The 22,687-nt window shown below is 37.1% G+C and overlaps 1 protein-coding gene across 5 annotated transcripts; it reads right to left on the bottom strand.

Moving 5' to 3' along the window:
- Window positions 1-2,780: 2,780 nt before the first annotated feature.
- MANEA (mannosidase endo-alpha) lies at window positions 2,781-22,196 on the bottom strand. Of its 5 annotated transcripts, none has more exons than XR_014028569.1 (7): window positions 22,024-22,166; window positions 21,400-21,541; window positions 15,939-16,522; window positions 14,208-14,317; window positions 11,982-12,058; window positions 6,552-11,540; window positions 2,781-6,411 (listed from the first exon to the last, which is right to left on the bottom strand). XR_014028569.1 is itself a non-coding variant. In XM_081344605.1 (6 exons), exons 3-6 carry the CDS (start codon window positions 16,480-16,482, stop codon window positions 10,904-10,906), a joined length of 1,368 nt encoding a protein of 455 aa, XP_081200731.1. In that variant the 5' UTR covers window positions 16,483-16,522; window positions 21,400-21,541; window positions 22,024-22,166; the 3' UTR covers window positions 2,781-10,903. The 5 variants fall into 5 exon arrangements, 3 of the variants coding, with proteins under 3 accessions (XP_081200731.1, XP_081200732.1, XP_081200733.1); XR_014028570.1 differs by having other exon boundaries at window positions 6,559-11,540; XM_081344605.1 differs by having other exon boundaries at window positions 2,781-11,540.
- Window positions 22,197-22,687: the final 491 nt, after the last annotated feature.

Here is a 22,687-nt window from a genome sequence, read left to right as displayed (position 1 = left end):
TTGACAGCTGTGGTAGTTTTGAGTAATGTATCAACCCAGTGACAAGTAGAATTCAGCTGAGGGACTACAAACTAGATCTTTTCTAGCCTAGTGCGGCATTCTAAATCCCTCTAAAAGCATATTTTGCGAATTAATCATAAAAAGAATTTTTTTAAAAAATAATTCAGTGAACTATTTTAAGGGTTTCCCTTGCCTGTTATTGGATGTTTCAAACCATAAACTGCTTACACCTGATCAATATAGTGGAATCAATACCTACAGCAAATTGTTGTCAGTACTATTGAATCTAAAAATTGCACTGTTCTCTTTAGCATGCTAAAGCAGGTTTCTTCTCTTACCTTTCAATTTCATTCAACTTTCAGATTTCAAACCTGAACCTTATCTCTTGGGAAATTATTTTGTATAAGAACAGTGTTATCTGTCTGGAAACTTTTTCTGACATTTCAGACATTTTCCTTTCAATTTATTAGACCAAAATATACTATTTACTATTGTGGAACAACTCATTGTCATGTTAATATGTTTTGCTATATGCCGAATAACACTATCCATACATAGTTAAACTCATATACGCTTATTGTGTTAACCTGCAACTTCTAGGTATTTTGTTGCTCTAGCCTTCATTATTTTCCACTAATGAACTCAGCTGCTGTAACAGTGAACTACTTCATTTAAATAATTCAACAACTTACATAAATAGTCAACAACTTTGCTCACATTCCATGGTGAATTCTGGGGAGTTTTTTTCCTAGTGTCCTCCTAATCCTCTTTCCGTTTCTTCAAATGATTTTTTATAAATACTATTTTAAGTACATGTAATTTATGCTATTCAGAATGAAATGCTATTTACCATTATTTTAATACAATTTATGCCTAGTTTATGCAATAAGCTACCCCATTTATTTATCTTGGAGAAAACTTGATGTTGTGGCACATAATCAATAGCTTACATTTTAAAAACATGCATAAATAGTAGGTATGTAGTGGCTGGAAAACTGCTTGAATTGGATTGAATTAGAGCAGGGGTGGGCAATGAACTTCTCCAAGGGGCCACATGAGAAACTGGGACTGTTGTGGAGGGCCACCACAGCCCCGACGTGGCTGCCGCTGCAGCACTTCTGTGGCCCACCCGCTGGCCCCCTCTATGACCCTCTCAGCCCCCTTCCCCCACTACAGGCTGGACAGGGACAGTCAAAGGACTGGACATTGCCCAGAGTCTTTAAAATGCCCAGGTGTGAATTAGAGGCTTCTCAGTTTGGCTGGATGTCTGATTCAAGGAAAGATTGAGGCCTTTGATTAGGCAGGGCAGAAGAAATTCAAACTTTTATTTTAAAAAAAATGATGCTAAACACAATAGGATAAAGTTGTAGAGATGAAGTAATGAGAAAAAGAAGGGTGCCCAGGTTTGAAGATACATACAGGAATTTGGAAGTATGGTGCTATCAATTTTGACTTTGTAAACAGAATGCAGTGATATTTACTGGTCCATTAGTTAAACGATAGATACTCAATCACTAATAAAATAAAATAAAAATTGCTCTATGTAAAATTCACCTTTAACTTCAGAAATGAGTTAACCTGCAACTCTGTCTACATTCCAAGATCACAATGCCCAAATCTGGAAACACAATGGCAACTAACCTGAATGAATGAACTAAAATGATGAATCAGGACCTACTGCAATATTTCTGCTTATTTCAAATGCTACATGCAGCGATGCTTGAGCTGAGGAATGGAACAGTCAGGGGATGTATAACAATTGTTTTCAACTCCTGACTTGGTGTCAAGTCTTCCAGGACAACATATAATGATGGCTTACCCAGCCTGTGGTGCTTCCTGTAATGTTTCTCTCCCCCCACCCACTTGATTTTATTGTTACAAGGCTCCACATGGAAGCAGTGGTGCTCAAGTAATCCTGCCTATATATATGAATAATTTGAATTCAAGAATCCTGAAGTGTTTCTTGATATCTGCATGCAGTTGTGTAGTATTACTTTTAGAAGAAGTGAAGACAACTTGAAAGCATTTTTGTAATAGAATCTTACGTATGTTAACTCGAAACTGATTTTTTTAATCTGATTTGTTCCTAAAATAAAGTGTGTTGGATATTAGTCTTTAATTGTGTTAATAATAATTAAAGTTTGGGTACAGTTGATTTTTAAGAGATACAGATATATAAAATGACATCTAATTGATCATACATATTTAGTTGAAATATTTGAGATTAAAATTCTATCAGCTTCAAAAATGTGTGGTTTTTTTTAAAAAAAATACAGCTTTTTGGAGAGAGAGAGAGAGAGAGAGAGAGAGAGAGAGAGAGAGAGAGAGAGAGAGAGAGAGAGAGAGAGAGAGAGAGAGAGAGAGAGAGAGAGAGAGAGAGAGAGAGAGAGAGATATGCTGGATTTTCCAAATAAGAAAAGAACCTGCACAGAAAATAGTTCAGCTGCAATGGTCAGAATTCCAGTTATTTTCCACTAATATAAGGAGTGATTAGTATGAAAATGATTCAAGTGCTGAGAAACAGCAACAAAGAAACAATCTGGAAATTGAACATTAGAGACAAGACATCGAAAATATTTAAAACTCTGATTACTTCCTAAAATACCTAAGAGTCAATTACCTAATATTTACTTTTGCCTGCATTTTGAACAGAAACCATTTAAAGCAGTTCTCCAATAAATATAATCATAATGCCCCTGCCCCCCACGCCCCCATTTTGGCTTAATATAACAAGAATACAAACAACAACAGAAATAATAGAAACAAGTTTTCTTTATTAAACGTAACTGTGGAAACTGTAGCTCAAGTGTTAATTATACTGCAAATTATTTAGCTGGATTTTATGATTTTTGATGTATGTTGTTTGAAAATTGTATTTCATGAACAGTACAGTATATTTCAGTTTTCTACATACTGAACGCAAATTAGGTACATCAAAACATTATGCAACGTGAGTGGTAGATACATGTAAAGGTGCAAAAAATGAGGTATTGTACAATAAATACATTATCATGCAATATGCCATTAAAATAAAGTCTCCAATATTTGTAAACTAATATTCTTTTAAATAATTTTTATTCTAGAATGGTTTCACATTTCCTCCCCCCCCCCATCCTGTAGGATTTCAGATGAGTCTGAACAGTGGTCATACCACATGTATTAAAAATATCCGGGAGACACTTATAAATCTAATGGTTTTGTTTCTATAAATTGATGTGATGATTACCTCAGCTCCACATGAAACTTCAAAATTTGCTAAGGGAAGTCTCATTTTCCTGAAACTGAACAGAATGTACATGCTGTGGAAGGGCAGCAGGGTGATTTAAGAGGAAGATTGTTGTTTATTTCATTAGCTCCTGAAGCAGCACTGTTATAGGAACCTATAAAGCTTCATAGCTAAATATTTTAGTAAATTATGTTTCTTTAAAGCTTTCTCAAAAGCTCACTAAACAAATAAGTCATTCCAGATGTACTGTAGGGCAAATATCCCTATAATATGCTCGCAAAATGTTAAACACATTGAAACACCAATACAGGTATTTCAAATACATTGAAACTGTTTCTATGTGCAAAACCATTACCCATTGGGTGTAATATTCATTCATGGGCCAGTGTTATGGGTTTATTTGTGCATCTTTTGCAAAGAACCCACAGCTCTGCAGTGCTTCAGTACTAGGCAGAGGATAACAGGACACCTTCAAATAATTTCTGTTGAATGGTTGTAAAAACATCCTGTTAAGGTTTATATTCTACTCCTAAATCCAACCACAGCTTCATAGTTTTTAGATCTTCCTGCGCAATTCCTTTAAAAGAGATGTTTCACAATGCAGATGAGCTTATACTACACAACTCTTGCTCCTCCTGTGTCTTTGAAGTGTCTCTTTCAAAGGATTTGCAAAGCCCTCCGGCTTCCTGCAGAAATTAGAAGTCCGCAACCTGAAATGGATTTTTCCGTTTTTTTCTACCACCTCTCTATTTCTATTTATTTCAAAAGTTTTTTTCCCACAGCCAAACAAACAAGTGACTTTTCACAAATCACGTTTTACTCTCCAATACACTATTCCTGCTTCTGATAGCAAACTTTTTCTTACAGCTTGGGACAAAACACTGGGGAATTTTTGTAGTATGCCAGAGTAAAAATGTTAATATTTTAAAACTAAAGCATTTATATACATTACATGTAATATATATTACAGTGAAATACATTATTTTCCAGTGGATTTTCAGAAATATATCCATGAATAATTTTTCAACTAACCTCTGGTGTTTTAGTTGAACAAGACATGGTAAAAGAATGCCAATATAAATATTGACTATTAAGCATGTCAATAAAGCAAGTCACACAGTTTATTTAATAACCAGTGACACAGCTTATCATGTTTTTCATAATCAGGCTTGGGCATCCAAATAAAAAAGCTAAGCCTGCCACACCAGTGATAAACAGAAGCAAGAGTCCAAGTGTCCTCTGACTTCTATATCAGGGGAATTACAACATTTGTAATTGTTGTAAAATAACCAAGCATATTTTTCCATTAAAAAAAATCAACGATTAGCAACATATAAGGTTAATATTTAGTAAAAAGAGGTAAATGAGCTTTAATAGGGAACCTACTTTTATTTATACACAAAGTGCTGCTTTTAAAGGCTAACGTATTCAAAGAATTAACCATGAGTCAAATTATTTATTTGATAAAGAGAGAAAATTCACGTTAAGCAGTTCATGAAAAAAAATTATGTGGTGGAATTTCATCACTGGAGACTGCTGGTTTTAAATCAAACCTGAATTACATTACTACACTAACTGTTCAAACTAAATATCTAGTTGTCCTGGATCTTTAGGTAGAACTTCAATTAAGTAACTAATGGTAATTTTGACTGATCTAGCTTTTGCCTGCAACCACCATAGTAAATTTCACAGACACAAATCAGCATATTGACTTCAGTGGGCTGTAGAAAGTTTGCTATCAGCTTTGTAAATGAATGACTCAAATGTAGATTCAAATCAAGCAATAAATATATACAAGTAGATAAAGAGTAATAAAGAGTGGCAGAATAAAGAACTATCAGCCAAGCATGCAATAATGCGTGTCTCATTTGGAATATTCAGGTTCTTTTCCATATGGCAGACTTCAGCCCAACTGACAAGAAAGTCAGTTCTTGATAGCTGACAGGTTCTGTTTCTGTTGCCATTAAATCCAAAAATTATTAATGTCATCCAGTTTTACTGCCATCTAGCATGGTATTTCACAAAATTTCAACTACTTAACGATTCCATGGAGGTTTAGTATTCAACAATTCCCCAAAAATAAACAACAACTACGTTTTAACTTCAACCTATGTGAAAATGTATGTTGTCCAAAGCTAATTTATCTTCTATTGCAGATATCACAGATATGTAACAAGAAAATTTTTGAAATCAGAGATCAATGCCTAACTAACTTATTTTGATGACTAAGTCTAATATGGACAAAAAGTATAGAGATTCTGAGTAAGAATGAATGTACAAATGTTGAAAGAAATATACCAAAATGGACTTTTCTTTTGGTCAATATCATGGATTCTGTGAAAGCTTAGACCTTTGGAGGTTAACCATCCCTATCAGGAGGCGCTATTTTTCCAGTTTTCTTGAAAATGACCTTTTCTGATTCATGACCATATGAAGAGAAATATTCAAAACTTTCTCCTTAACTATATATCTATAGGGACCCTAGTTCGGAAATACACTGTTATTGAAGATCAAAACAGATACGAAATAACAACCCTCACAAAATTATTCACACTGCATTGTTCATTTAAACCTGGTAAAAAAAGGATATGCATTTCCTTTCCTGGGATTATCGTTTTCCATTCTGAATACGTTGGGAGAAAAATTGCCTGGGTGCATCAACTCTTCATAGTATTTGGTTTTCTGAGCAAATTGCAGTAATAAAATAATTTCTTCCTTATAAACATAGCTCTTGAACAGGAATAAATTGCTTAAATTAATCAAAGGAATAGACTATGTGCCTATTGATGAGCTTTAGCAGATTTTTTGAGGTTACAAAAATCTCAATGTAATTAGTTAAGAGCAAGATTAACCAAATATATATTTATTTACAAACTGTTTTTTTACAGATTTCCATTTCATTTCTCCAAGAAGAAATGGCAAGTCACTTTAACTATATCTATAGTTATTTTGCTATAAATACAAGAAAAACAATCCACATATTTCACTAAAATGCTTTCAAAAAGCAATTTTAATAACACTAATACTCGTAAACATTTCATAAAATGGTCATCTGTTTATTAAGACATTTCAATTTGTTTTTTTTAAGGGAGCATCATCATCACTTTTATTAGTTCTATGACTCCTATAGAACCAAATAGAGCATATCATGGCAGAGTGAAGAGTAAATATACATTTACAGGAGTCTTCAAACTTGGCCCTTTTATGACTTGTGGACTTCAACTCCCAGAATTCCTCAGCCAGGCGCGCTAGCTGAGGAATTCTGGGAGTTGAAGTCCACAAGTCATAAAAGGGCCAAGTTTGAAGACCCCTGATTTACAACAACAATCTACAATCTATATACTTGATAAGTCAGTGTTACATTTGCTACCTGCTGTTCTTGACCTATTCTATGTGCCCAAACAATACATTAAGAGAAAGGAGTAAAGTCTAGCTGGATTCTCCAAATTATGCTTAGAACATTTATGTATTTTCTATTGATATTTGTGGGGTTCATTTTCTGTCAAACACTAGCTGATGAGCAGATTATGCTAATGAGACTGAACAAGTATACTTTATCCATGTGCAAAAGCCATGTTGTGCATGTATAATACCTAAGTAGGGCCTAAACCCATGAAAAATATGAATGAGGGCAGTTTGTATTGTTAAATGAAGGAATCTTATTAAAATTAGATCAGAACAGTCAATGTAATGGCTAAGCAGCTGCAATAACACTAAAAACTGAACATGAAAGTAATCCCTCCCTTGTAATATTACAAAACTGCTTTCTTTCAAGATTTCAAACATCGAAAGAAACAACGCTGCTATAAATTATCCTAGCTGACAGAACCATTGTGCACAACTCTTCAAACTCTAGATATCCAATGAAGTGGAGCAAGCAATATTCTATGTGAAGGAGTGGGGAGGAGGAGAAAAGCCCATTATTTAGCTGGCAGTATGTTTGAAATCTCAGCTGCAGCTGTCAACTCTGTTGAAAAACGGGCTGGCCTCTTGAGTGTCTAGAACAGACATGTCAAACTTGTGATGTCACATGACATTGCGTAACGTATTGGGACGGTTTTGCCATTGCCGGCAATGGGGTAGGCACGGCTTCCACGTGATGGGTCTGGCCTGGTCTAGAAGCTCCAACTATGCATGGGGTTTCCTCTTTTCTATCCATATACCTACTGTATGGCAGATCATAGTATTTCCAAGTGAGCAAATGGAAGTAAGAAGTAAATGACACAGAATCTTAATTAACCGACTTGATTATTCAAAGTGCCTAAGGAAATAGCTACATTGTTTTCAGAGCTTGATTGTTCCTAAATTCCTACCTATGAATTGAGTGTGACAAGTCAAGTAAAAATTCACAAGTCAAGTAAAAACTTCTGACAACGGCTTTCCCTTTCTCTGGCATTAAGAGTAGACCAATAAAGTAATTAAGAATCTGCTTCTCCTTTCATAACATCCTTAAGCTTCTTCATTCTGTCAATATGACATCTGGCCTTGTTTGAAGTGTTATTTATTTTAAAAATACTGTAAACACTCTACATGAAGTGTCACATTTTCTGAGACGTCTTTAAGATGTCAGTAATACAATTCCAGGCATGCTTACTCTGACCAGTCAACACACTGTTCAACATGTGATGACATAGTGATGTCATTAAAAGTGGATGGATGAAATATTTCAGCATATTTTTTTCACTCTGGGAAGTTCAGGGAATTAAAGGAAGTATATGTGTTCATTTCCATCCTTAAAATTGTACCTACGCCAAAGGGGCATATGAATCAGCCCTTTCGCAACTAAACTCACTATAATCTTGCTCCATAAAGCTCTCTGCCATTGGCAGACTCCCTATCCCTTCTTGCAAGGGACAATTCATAAAACATTTGTAGTAATTAATAAGCGATATAATAAATAAACAACCACTTAGTTTTCTGTTGGCAAAAAAATCAGCATTAATAAAGCTCATTCCTGGCATCTATGAAAATTGAGTTGTATAACAAATTTAAACCATAACATAGTGGCACAGTGGTTAGAATGCAGTACTACAGGCTAAGTCTGTGGACTGCTGGCTGTCAGTAGTTCGGCAGTTTGATTCTCACCGACTCATGGTTGAGTCGAGGACCCAAATTGTTGGGGGCAATATGCTGACACTGTAAACTGCTTAGAGGGCTGTAAAGCATAGTGAAGTGGTATATAAGTGTAAGTGCTATTGCTATTATTATCTATGGTTGTATAGTGTGGCTTGTATGCATTAGCTATAATCTATGATTAGGTAGGAAAGATAAAATTCAGCTCACAATTTGCTGAATTAAAAAAAATGCACTTTATAATATATCTACTGTTCTTTAGTGCAGGGTCCCAACCCCCGGTCCAGTTTGTGGCCTGTTGGCAACTGGTCCGCACAAGCGGGGCGCAAGCTTGGGATTAGGTTGAACATGCAAAATCATCCCCTCCCCCCCCCCCGATCCACAGAGCCAGAAAGATGGGTGACTGCTGTTTCAGTGCAGAGATATCCATTCTGTATCTATTACAGAGATATATACTAAAATGCAATGGGCCATTTACTTTTGTAGAAATAGTTATAAAACTGGCAAAGAGCAATGTCTTTTATCGCAGCTAATCGCTTCAAATTGCATGTCTTTTTAAAAAGTGCTCGCATTATTTCCAGTGGTACGTAACTAAAGCTAGATCTTTTGTGGGGGGGAGAATAATAACAAAATGTGATTACATTTCTATTATTAGTATGCCTAGAAAACCTGAACCTCATCAGACTCAGCTCCTTGAACATTTATCATTTGCTAAAAAGCAAAGAGAGAAGTAGTGAAAAAAATGGGCTGAGGACATGGCTTCCCTCTCACCTTCTTTTGCCCATTTGACAGCAGATGACAATATTATATTAGTGATGGGATTTCAAGAGATGCACCTGCATTATTCTTTAACTAAAACCACAGGGTATGGTTTAGTGTAGATGTTTCTTTGCAAAGTTCTCAGGCACCTGGAAAAACATATTTCTCAGCAGAAATAGCTTCCACTGCAGCAGACATTTTTGTGGCCAGGAAAATAAGGCAAATGAAAAAGGAGCAGCAGTTAGAATGCTGCAGTAAAAAAAATGTCTGGGGTCATTCTGAGCTTGTTCTGAGAACTAAGCTATTTTGTTAGACCATTTTCTTAAAAAAAAAAAACCAAAAACCCCATAACAAAACATTCTGATGGTTGAGATAGAACTAAACATGGCTTTTAAGCTCTTCCTATTAGGAATAGCTTTTTCCATTATTTATTTATTTATTTATTTATTTATGGGATTTATATCCCGCCCTATCTCCCGAAGGACTCAGGGCGGCTAACAACAAAACATATAATAAGTACAGAAATCAAGATAAAAATAAAATTGAAATCATCTGTGCAATAAATTAAAATTAAAGAATTAAAAAATAAATTAAAAATTCCAAATATAAATTAATTAAAATGCCTGTCAGTCCAGGTCAGCCTGGTGGAACAGGAGTGTTTTGAGGCCGCGGCGAAAGGATTGGAGGTTTTGGGCCATCCGAAGCTCAGGGGGGAGCTGATTCCATAGGGCTGGCGCTCCCACAGAGAAGGCCCTCCCCCTGGGGGTCGCCAGCCGACATTGCCTAGCTGACGGTACCCTGAGGAGGCCTTCTCTGTGTGAGCGTACTGGACGATGGGAATTTGTGTGGGAACGGCCAGAATTTGGTCTCCCAAGAATTAAAGTCCAGGTCAGACTATCCTATAAATAAATTAAATGACACTTTAGAATTTCCCAGTGTTTCAATTTTAGTTGGTAATTGCTTTAATTCCCCCTTTCCTCATTATTTCTTTTTTTGGGGGGGGGGATTTAAAGTTGTTCCCTAATTTTACTTGTAGTGATTCACATAAAAAGTGCGTGGCAATTTACCACTTTTTAGAAATAGCTAAACTGAAACTATTACTGCCTAGGAATATTATGAAAATTTCATATCCTTCACTAATTTTAATAAAGTAAAAGCAAATAAAAGGTTTTTCATTTCTGAAAAGCACACCAAATATAATAACAGGGAATTTATTACCAGTTCCAGCTATTCACATGGAGATTAAACAAGAACTGCACAGGATCCCAACATTGTGCTCTTACATAGCACTAATTAATTTTAAGTGGTTCTTGAACTAAAAAAAGTTACCAGAGAATTCCTTTCTTTACAGTATCACGCATCATATACAAATTAATCTTCAATAGACTTGGATAAATATCTTTGTACATGGTTGTTGCAAGCTTCTGATCCAAGGACCAGGTGTGAGTACCACCTTTGCTTGAAGTTATTTCTCAACTTTCAAATTGTATTTGAAATGGGTTCTAAACTTGCTTTGCTTTGAGAGAGCAAATCAGCTGCATGCAAGTATCTTAGGTAACTATTTTAATTGCAGCCAGTTCTGAATTTAGCTCTTTAACAGTCTATTTGTACCACCACTCAAATACTCTGGAAACAGTGCTTCTAATACAGAATAATATATACAGTATTAAGCATGGCCAACACAGTCTTCATATAGTAAAGTAACCGAAGGGATAATATTGCTTGTTGTTACCTTTGTTCCTTAAAGTGAAAACTTTCTAGTAGAAATAGTCTGACTGCTTCCTCATAACATCTTCTCAAACTAGCAGATAGATTCAACGTAGAATTCTCAACCACAATAGCAACTCAGGTGAGCCACTGTTCCTTTTCTTTGCTATATTTTTCAGACCACTTGTGAGTAAGTTCCAGATAGATGTTTGGTTTATGAGGCTGATAATCCAGATAAGTTGCCCCATCAGTCTTTTTAGGAATGGCCTTTTCAATTTGAGTCCCTTCGTGCCATTCATTGAAAGAGGTGATGGAAATGATTTCAGGTCGTACTAGAAGCGCAGCACTGAATGCTGTCTCGTAATATTTCCCGTTGACACGATTGCGGGTGTTGTGATTGTTCCATGGTCGGATGCTGGTATCTATGTACCCGGGGCCCACACTTGGAATAAACATTAAGTTTTTTATGTCACAGAAAGCTTTCAAACTGGGCCAATTATGATGGCTTGAACCATAAGAGAAGCCATTTGTGGCAAAATAGGTGTAAATCCCATCAAAGCCACTTCGATGAATTTCATGTTTATGTTTTTCTTCTACAAGAAGGGCAATGAATAAGCTGTCATAGGGTGTATTACGTATACTTTGAGATCCTGATACCGTGAGCAGATTTGCCCACATTTCTGGGATTGTGATGTAAGAATCATAAACATAGAACATGGGAAGAGTTCTACCTGTACTGACTTTATGTCTGTAAAAAGCTGGATGGCCTCCATATCTAAAAGCAAACAAGCAAAAAAAAAAGAAAGTGAATGTTCCATATATACTTCTAATAATTTTAAAAATTACTCTTCCTGCCTCTCAAGTATATTTCATTTCAAATGTCATTACTAGCATTACGTAGGTCTTTAAACACAATTAACTGCAACTCAGCAAAACAAATTTAATCAATGTAGCCTTATTAGGAAGATAAAATTACTAAATTGCTCTGCTTGCAATCCCCTATTTGTTTGCTGCATGACACAGTAACAAAAATGACAACAATGATAAAAAAATAGTGTGAATTTGAACAAAAAGAATGGGAGTTCAGGTTATATTAATGAGAACTGTGTTTACTGACAAGGAGTCAATGTTCAAATTGATAAACCACCATGAAACATATAGATGAGACAGAGTAAAATTATCATACTGATATTCAAATATTGCACCAAGTTCTTACTTGTCTATAATATACTTGACATTGCTGTACATGCTACGATCATCTCTGTCTTTATATGGCTCAATATGGAAAGTGACCTGAAACATAAAAAGGATTTTTTTTTGTTAAAAAAATGGAATGTCTCAAAAGAGCAAAGAATCTTGAAGTCAGTAGTCTGTATCCTCCCTTCTATTTCTGAAGAATAGAAATTTTATTTGATATTTGCATGTAGTAGAAAAAGAAGGGAAAAGAAGGGGGGAAAACTAAAGGGAGAGAAACTTTTAGTTCTTTACATGGGAACGGAGTTTGTCCTGTTCTCACCCAGCACAGATTGATTAGAAAATGGAAAGCACAGCCATTTGATACAAACACAGAATAAAATATCAATTAATTTTTTGCTTTATATTTTGCAGCCATTATTAACTAAACCAGGACAAAACAGCTGGCAGATGACACCCAACAGAAAGTTAATAGCTCTTTAGTATTAAAATTATGTTTTCCTCTGCTGAAAAATCACCTAAAGACAATGCTATAATGTTTTAAATTTGCCCACAGAAAGAGAAAATATAAGCGCATTGCCAACTCCAATCTGAACAACAAATTTAAATGTGCCAACAGTGAAAAGGGAAATGTGGCTGGAATTTCAAATGATCAAGAATCTCACTGTCATTGCCATTTATGATTCATTCTTCAGGCATAACTGCCCAATAGCTTCAAAGCCTTGTGCAAAACTGTTGCGGCACTGAGTCACCTAATATTAAATTCACTAGATGATTATTTTATCAGAGAAACAGCAATTCAAGAAGATAATGTGTCCAGGAAAAAAATGAATTGATTTGCAAGAAATGCTTAAATTATTACATGTTCAGTTTTAATTAGTGTTGGGATCAATTTTAGAGTTTGGGCAGTTCAAATTATTAAATTTTCCAGTTCAGCAATTTATACCTGAGTATGTAATTGGATTTACCTTATTAGCAAATAATTTCCCCCAACACATTTGCCCTGCCTCACTAATCAACCTTATCCTTGAAAGGAAGAGATACTTGGCAATAATGACAACTCACTACTAAAGAAGCTATGTTAACTATTTCTTCACACAATTTCTAGCCATCAAACATGTAATTTATCTTTTACTCAGAATCTGGGACAGAACAGTTTCGTCTCCAATTCTGGGTTGAGAAAAAAAAATTAAATAACATTTAAATAATATTTTAATAATCTAATTATGCTTAGATTTAAGGAATCTTAAGATTCCTCAAACAAATGCAAACATGTTTTAATTTTTGCATTTTTTTAAAGGCAGTCATTATTTTAGTTTTGCTTGAGGACAATTCTTTTATTTTCAAAAGAATTAGAAGGCACTGTTCCTAAGGCCAAATTTTGGGATGGAAAAAGTTTATGTATTTTAATTTTATTTTATAATATGGATTAGAAAATAGAAATCTGTCTCACACCAAGCCAGGTCATTGGCTTACCTAACACAATACACTCTGGGGTGAATGGTAGCAAATCTTCAGGATATACTGGGGATGTTTGATTCAAAATATGTATCACAAGCCCAATTTCAATAGGAAATTATAACATAATATTTTTAGAATATTTATAGAAAGTATAATAAACTATACTTTTATGTAACAAGGCACAAAAAATGTGTGTTCAGTTTGTAGCATACCACTGGAATCTTGTGTATATATTATTCGTTTATGAAAGTTACAGATTGCCCCAATCTGTACAAGAATAAAACAAAGATGCAGATATAAACCAAAAACAAATCTGGAGAAAAAGAGCAGTCATTTAAGTAATCAAACCAAAGGGTTATAAGTTGCACCTCAACTCAAAAACAAGTTAAGTGTACATCTGTATTTATCTGAGGATGTTTGCTTTAAATTAAAGGTGGGGGTTAATTCTGAGAAGAACACTTACAACTGCTTCAAGTAGCTTTCTAACTAGACTGGAACAAAACTAAAATTCATTTAATAGATAGGACTGTCTCACAATCAGTCTGAAAATATTTAATTTACGGAAGGTAACAACATCGCATTTGGCCAACAGTCCTTTGCTGAAGTAAATTATTGATATATGATAATAGTAATAAAAATATGACTACTGAGAACTAGTCCAATTGAGTTCAATAGAATTTACTCTGAGAGAAATGAATATATCAACACATTTTGTTTCTATAACAATGCTATTTTATTCAACTTATTAAAACTAGTTTCTACAAATCTGAAATTTCAAATACTATACCTTTAATTTATACTTGTGTGCAATATCCAAAATTATAGGCACAAGGCCATCAGTGGGCTCTCCATTTTCATCAGCCATAACAGGTGGGTACCAGGAAAGAGCCAATACCCCTAAAAAATAAAACATTTATTATTATTATTATTATTATTATTATTATTATTATTATTATTATTATTATTATTATTATTAAAATTTTATTCATTAAACATGAACCTCACTCAACTGAACATTTAAACTGACTGACACTAATGGTTGACACGGGTTGCTGCCAGCATCCTAGGTATCAACCAGGTATCTCCTTAAAATGTAAGATGTTCCAAGTAGCGCAGTTGTTGTTCTTCTTGTTGTTGTTACTATTATTAATTTGAATTGAAACCCTCTGAATATTTTTTAAATCTCACACAATGAATAGTTTGCACTTACGACTGGCCCCCAAAGTTTGCACCACTGCGGCATCCAATGGTTACGATTTATGATTTTTCCTATCGTCCTTCTGCAAGCCCTGTCAATGGGGAAGCTTCCACCGGAAGTCAGAAGTCACAGTCATGTGAAGCCCCCATTTTATGACCAACAGTGATTTGCTTCATAATGGTAATTGGGGGACTATTGGAACTGCTCTTGCTAACTATCAAATGATGTTTTACTTTATGACTGCATAATTTAGCAAAAAAAAAATCCGGACCCAATTAATGTTATTAAATGAGAATTACCAATACTAAAACAAGTGAAATACAATAATAAAGAGCAAAATAAATAAATAAATGAATACACAAAAAGATGGTAAGACCGAGACATTGGACAGTAAAGTAGTGAAGGGGTTTCACTCTATTTTGTTAAACCCTGAGTGAAGAACCAGGTCTTCAAGGCTGTTCAAAACACCAGCATTGAGTGGAGGACCTCTGGATCTTGGGCGAACATCACTCTAGAAGGAAGACACTGGTGCAGAAAGCATGCTTCCTGGGTCCTAACCGATGGCATTGTTTAACTGAAGGAGCCTGGAGCAGATCAATCCTGGTGAAACTAGCCAGGTAGATTCTATGGGAGGCAGGCAGTCCCTCAAGAAATCAAATTCTACACCAGGGGTTGCCAACCTCCAATCCATGGGCCGGGCCACGCAAACAAGCGAAGCCCCATCCACAGGATGTAGGCAGCACACAAAACAACACCCCACTGGCTCATGGAAAAAACTCTCTCCATGGAACTGGTTCCTGGTGCCCAAAAGTTGGGAGCCACTGCTCTACGCCAGGGGCCCCCAACCTTGGCAACTTTAAGACTTGTGGACTTAATTCCCAGAATTCCCCAGCCAGCTATGAAGTCCACAGGTCTTAAAGTTGCCAAGGTTGGGGACCCTTGCTCTACGCCATGTAGTGAAGTTACCAGCAACTTGAATGCAAGCTCACAATCCATAGCAGCTCACAAAGCAGAGGTGATACTGAGGTATTATTCACAAAGCTGAAGTGTTACTGAGGTATGTCCATTATTGCTCCCACCACTGCATAAAACAAGCAAGCAAGCTTTAGGGGAGTTTCTGAGAATGAAGAAGGGAAATGAAAAAAGCTGCAGAAGGTGACTAAATTGGTCAGAAGGTGACTAAACTCCCTGGAAGGATGAGGTGGAGACTGCAAGGCTGCGAGAGGAGGTTGAAAGCAAGCAAGCAAAAAGGAAGCAAAGACAGACATGAGGTTTTTTTTTGGGGGGGTGAGGGTAGGGGAAAAGAGATGGAATACTTACCAATGGATGCTAATCTCATTTGCTTCATGTGAGCTTCTATGACAGACGGATCTCTAGAGCTATAAGGTCCAAGTTCTGGGTAGAAGCTTGACCCAATGTCTTCTGGAGGATTGTGCCTGCCTTTTGGATAACCACTTGCAATTTTTGGATCCCAATGAGTCAGTAATGGGTGGTTCCAATGAATATATTTTCCATCAAATTGTGGAGTCCCATACCAGCTGTAGTAAAATACATGGAAGTTATAATTTGGAGGAGGTAGCTCTTCCATTTTTCTTATAGAAGTTGTAGATGTTTTGAGATTCACCGGTAGAGGGTGAACACTTTTGGTCCGCGTGAAGCTGTCTTCTTTTGATCCCTTATGCAGACTGAACTTCTTTTTTAAATGTGTGCTCTGTTGCTGAAAATCTGGTAACAGGCCAAGACCAAATGGATCTCCAAACCCAACTCTTTCTGGTCTCAGAGTTTTCAGTGCCATCATTATGGAGCAAATAAATAAAATAAAAAGCAGCAAAATGATGCATGTTCTCCTGCGAAATCTTGCCATGATATCATGGTAATTCAGGACACCGGTAGGAAGCGTCCAGCTGCTTGTAAACAAGAACAAAACATGACCATAGAGCTTTAAATTTTGCAACCAACTAAAACAAATTCACAGAAACATGGTAGAATTATTTAATATTTATATATGACCTAAAATTTCCTAAGCTCTGAATTACATCTTAACATAGGAAAAATTGAACTGATTTATTTTGAGCCTAAGGTCATCTAGATCAATACTATCAGTATTGATCACAGCACTCCAGTTCACTTTTTCATGTTATGATCCATTAATTCCATCAAAAAAAAAATCAGTCTTCCCCAACCCCATGATAGAAGAAAAAATAATACTTTTTGTTAGGAAGACATTAATATTACAGATGCAGCATATTGAGTTTAATTATCTAATTATTCCTTCCAACTCTGTTTTATAATTTGGGGATATTAAGAAATTGCTACGTGGGATATTTTTACTGTTGACTTTAAAACATAAACTAAAATAATAATTCCATTAGAAGTGGAAAGGCAAAGCAAAAAGAAGTTAAGGAGGAGCTGACCTAGGGAGATATTTGTTGTTTTGCCAAAAAAAAAAAGCATTAAGGATGGATAACAACAAGACAAGTGGTGCTTCTAGCTGTTGCTTGCAAAGAAGCTAATAATACAGAAAGAACACAATAGGGGCTTAGGGTTGCAAATAGAAAGATTGAGGTAGTGATGTTCAGACAACAGCAGAGGAGCAATGGAGTAAAGCTCTTCCTCACTTTATCAGTCTCCATCCCTGGTCAGTCAGTCAGTCTTTCCTTGTTTCTTGCAGCTGCTTGCAAAGCAGTTCTAACAACTGTTCAAATGAGCATGTGAAAGGAACTGGAAGCTGTCACCTGAAATTGGAATAGCTCAAAGCCCTTCTCAAGCCTGAATAATTGGGAAATGCTTCCCACTGTTGAGAGGTCTATGCACTATCTCATCTACTTAAAACAGTATCCCAGGGTACCTGAAAATGTCTCAAGACTGATCTGCTAGGATGGGGTAATGAGGAGATCAGAGGCAAGGAAGTGCAGAAGTACAAAATTCAGTGTTGTGCATTTTCAGTGCAAGCCCCGCTCCCTTTGTTTATGTGTCATGAAAGCCAGTGATCTTGTGGCACAATGCAACAATGTTTCTTTCATTAGGATGTTCTGCACATAAAGCGGCTGTTGTAATATTGAGACAAGGAACCCTTTATTTTTAAAAGATAAAACAGTCCCAACCTAGGACAATGTCTAACAGGTTGAAAGAAAAAGAAAAAGAGAATAAGAAAAGAACACAAAAGTGAAAACAGGCACGGTTCTTCATTGGCTAATGAAAGAAGAAAGCAGGGTTGTCTTCTGTTTGCCATGTTCTCAATTCCTGGCAAATAGATGGGGAAGAAATGGAGGTAGTGACAGATTTTATTTTCCTGGGCTCCAAGATCACCGCAGACGGGGACTGCAGCCAAGAAATTAAAAGACGCTTGCTCCTGGGGACGAAAGCCATGGCAAATCTAGACAGCACACTAAAAAGCAGAGACATCACCCTGCCAACAAAACTGTGTATAGTCAAGGCTATGGTCTTCCCAGTTGCAATGTATGGCTGTGAAAGCTGGATCATAAGAAAGGCTGAGCGCCAAAGAATTGAGGCCAATGAACTATGGTGCCGGAGAAGACTCCTTGGGCTGCAAGGCGATCAGTCCTAGAGGAGATCAACCCTGACTGCTCTTTAGAAAGCCAAATCCTGAAGTTGAAACTCAAATACTTTGGCCACCTAATGAGAAGGAAGGACTCACTGGAGAAGAGCCTAACGCTGGGAAAGATTGAAGGTAATAGAAAAAGGGGACGACAGAGAATGAGGTGGCTGAAGCAGTAGGCGTGAGCTTAAAGGGACCCCAGAAGATGGTAGAGGACAGGAAGGCCTGGAGGAACGTTGTCCATGGGGTCGCGAGGGGTTGGACACGACTTCTGTACTACACTTTTGGAACTTAATAAAGCACAAGTTATAGGCAGATTTGCTGACTTCTAGCCTTCCTGAAACTGAATGGTAGATCACTAGGGATTGATCATTAAATGTTTATGTTTTGAACATCCATCACCTGTCTCCAGTTATTTCTCTTCATCCCATAAGATCCAACAGAGTGGGCATGGTTTGGGTGCACTGTATGAAAACGTGCCATCTAAGAGGACCCAGAAGGTATATGTCTGGCCCTGCAAGCCTTTCATAAAGCTTTGAAAAACTGGCTTGTCCTCCAGGCCTTAGGCCAGGGTCTTAGATGAGCTCATTCTTTAAAGGTTAAGAGAATGATCGATCGTGGTTGGCTTAGGCATGTTATGTTTTGCATTTGATTTCTGGGGTTTTATTGTGGTTTTCATTTGTTTGCTTGTTTGTAACTCGTTAGGCATCCAGAGTTGGAATTACTGGTTGGGTAGCAATATAAACTGGGTGGATAGACAACTGTATGGAAATTCTTCATAGCAACCCTGTGTTTTTGACTGAGAGAGGGCCTGGCTCATGCCTTTCATGCTAAAGCAGGACTAGAGCTCACTCTCACTTGATTTCTAGGCCAACAGCTTAACCACTACATCAAACTGATTTTCAAGGGTAGTTTTATATATGTTGCAATAGTGCAAATGGGAGGTGATGAAGGCATGAAGGCTTACGAGCAGGCAGTCCTGATTAAGGGAAGTTAAGGAACTGGCACACAAACTGGATTTGGTCAAATGCCCTCATGGCTATGGCCATGTACTCTTCCAACAGGAGCTGAGACTCCAAGAGAAACCCCAAATTATGCACTAATTCTGTCCTGGAGAGTGATAATATATACAGACTTTTAAGGACAATTTCTTCAGTTGGTTTACTTCTGTAAATCAACATTGTTCAGAATTCTGATTTTTGTTTAAATGTAACACTATAATGATTGTTTACAGTATTAAAACTTATTCAACTGTAAAATAATTTGATCATTAAGCAACATAAATCAAAGTTTCAAATCTGTTGTTTCTTTTTTTTCCTTCCAAATTACTATTTCACTGAGATTCAATGTTTTATGTATTTTTATGATAGTTACATTATTTTAAAGGTGTAATAAATAGTGTGGAAAAATATAAAACATAATGGACTGAATGTTGAGAAAAAAGACAATAACGTATTCTCCACACAGAATAAGCAACATCAGTGATGTTAGATTTACATCTAAATATAATCTATTATCATGGAGAACATGAAATATTTGTCACAAAGGTACATACCCCACAAAGAAAGGCAGGACATAACTCATTTATCTTTGACAATTTTACCTCTGCTAAAAGCCAGGAGAAATTAGATTAGATAAAGAGAAGTTGAATGTTTTCTGTTTGTACCTTCTAAGCTAGTAAAAACACAGGAGGATGGAGAAATAAGAGTTGTTATGGATGCTCAAAGCATAAACATTTAATGATCAATCCCTAGTGGTCTACCATTCAGTTTCAGGAAGGCTAGAAGTCAGCAAATCTGCCTATAACTTGTGCTTTATTAAGTTCCAAAAGTATGTAGTACAGTAGTCACAGTGACAAAATTGAAGCTAATATTGGGCCTCATTAACAGAATATCAGGTTTTCTTCATTTAATGCATTTATTCTCCATGTTCATCCAAAGCAGGTTTACAATATGTTACAAGGATCGCAATATAAGGTCTTACTTTCGAGATGATTACAGATCTCCCAATTCCCAGGCAACATAGACAACAAAAATGTAACTAAGGAAGTGAATGCAATACGTATGTAGAACATTAAAAAATGATAAATTTGAATATGTAGAAAAACAAGATTAACTCTTGAGATCTTCCACTAACATTATAGCTTTCATCAGCAGAAAATGAAAGATAATTCTTCTGCTTCAAAGGATTGAGGGAAGCAATGTTATGCACAAGAAAAATACTGGAAGAGTAACTTTATGCAATAATACAAATTCAAACAGATATTTTAGATACATCAAATTTATGTATCGTATATATAAATGTTGGATCCTGCAACATTTTAGATATGATATAAAATGTTATTTTATCAGGTAAGCCTCGCTAGTGATATATTAAACTCATCTAAGATATTATACCTCAATGACCTTCTGCAACATGTATAATGTAATACCTAGCTAGCATAATGAACATCTCTAAAATTTATGAACAGAAGTAAAATCTCATATTGCTCTTAGCTGGCATGGCAACTGCAAGAAATAAAATGAATTAAACATTTCCTATCTTCCCACAGCCCCTGAGCTTGGCCTACCAATGTCTTAGCCAGGTGGGTATTCTGGAATAAGAACGGTGAAATCTTGATTGCTCCAGAATGAATACAAGATCCCAAGATTATAGTGCCTTGCAATTAGCTAATGGTTAAGGAATAAATTCTTTACCAAGAATGCCTACATTTTATTCATTGGTGTGATTAATTAAAATGATAATCTTCATTAGAATCGTATAGCATTTTGGATTCCAAGGCAAAATAGTGCTTTGAAGCTCAGAGGAGTATTCTCTACCACTTCTTAAAGCAGTTGTGTGTTGCGCTGAGGTCATGAGGCTGCAGCTGCCCCACAAATCCATGAAAATATGCCTGACATAAAGACTTGCAGATTGATGCTATTGTAAGCGAAGAACCTGTTAGGGTGGCAAAAAATAAAGAAGTACTACAATATAAAATGTGCTAGAGAAGGTGCGTATCAGACTGATTCTATATGAATGTCCCTGTCTTTTCTGAAGCACCTTTTTGTCTTGAAATCTAAAATGTTGCATAGCCCTAATCTCTACCACACTTTCCCCATGTTCACGTTCACCAGACACATATCAAGTCTTTAAAAGGCCAGGAGATCTTTTGATACAAGGCTAGACATAATCACGGTTGGGTGCCAACAATGAATCGCGCTCTCATGTTGGGAAATTGACCTTGGCTGATCTTGAAAAGCACTCCTTCAAGTTCAGCTGCCTTTGGAAATTAGTCTGATGCGTTGCTCCTTATTAGCCGGTGAAAGGGAGACCACTAAGAAATCCCAGGCTATAGGAGAGAACTGGAAGTCCAGAAGAATACCTAGGAAGAAGGTAAGGGCAAGAAAAGCCTTTCTTATGGAGAAATTCAGGAAGTCATCAAGAACAGAGCAGGATCTGAGAGACTTGATCTTCCCTCTCCAGATAACTCTGGCCCCGACACACACACACACACACACCACTGATATTCATGTAATCGCCCAAGCTGAGTAACCGATACCTGGCCTAATTATTTCTCGACACAGCCAACCCAAGGGCGCCTGTTTGCTGCTTTTAATAGCTCTGCACCTGACCGAGGAGCCCTTCACTCGAGATACCCGCAGGGGCTGCACAGGCGGAGGTTGGGGCGCCCCCTCCCCGCAACGGATGGGCAGAGGGGGAATCTATCCTCCCCCGAGGACTCGCCGCCCCCTCCGGGTTATCCCTAGGCAAACGGGCTAATGGGAAGACCGCAGGAGAGGAGGCGGCGGAGGCGGGATCCGCAGCAACAGGAACAAGCGCTACCCCTTTCGCCTTGCTACTCACCCGTCTGCAGAACCGGACTGAAAAGTTCAAGCAAGGATTCGAAAGAAGGGGAGGGGAGCGAATGAGGAGGAGGAGGAGGGGGGGGATTTAAAATGGACCGATCGTGGGGGAAAGACAGGCTCAGGATTACCAGCCTCCTTTCGGAATTGGCTCCCCCTAGCTTGAGGTTGTCCTCTCCATCGGAGCATGCGCAGTTCCCACGGTAGAAGACACGTTGCCCTTAACTCCAGGAAAGCAGTAAAGTTACTCTGATCACGCCTCTCTTTCTGTGGCACAACCGAACTAGCTTTAGGCTGTTTCTTCTCCGGAAGCGTTAGGACTCGGGTTGAGTTCTCAAGCGTGAGAATTCGATTTTCTCGCCAAGGGTCCGTTCGCGGGCATCTTGATAAGAGTGCTCAGAAGTCCACTGTGGCTTTTTACCTCCATGGAAACGCGAAGATGTCATCTTCGCTGCTCATTGTTATCCATTCTTGCAGAGAAAAAAACTCGCAAGCTGTGACATTCCGTACTTTTATTCCTGGGCCATGTGCGAGTCCACGTGTGTTGGACTTTGACTCCATTCTTAGCTTTTTAGCTGCAGTGGAGATGAGATCGTACATATCTGGCAAGTGTTGCTTTAGAGAAGGAGAAGTACTTTTTTTTTGTTTCAAGGCTGTCTGTTACA

This window comes from Vipera berus (genome assembly GCF_964194415.1).
Source record: "Vipera berus genome assembly, chromosome: 1".
Taxonomy (NCBI): domain Eukaryota; kingdom Metazoa; phylum Chordata; class Lepidosauria; order Squamata; family Viperidae; genus Vipera; species Vipera berus.
This window is presented reverse-complemented; position numbering and strand designations above follow the sequence as displayed.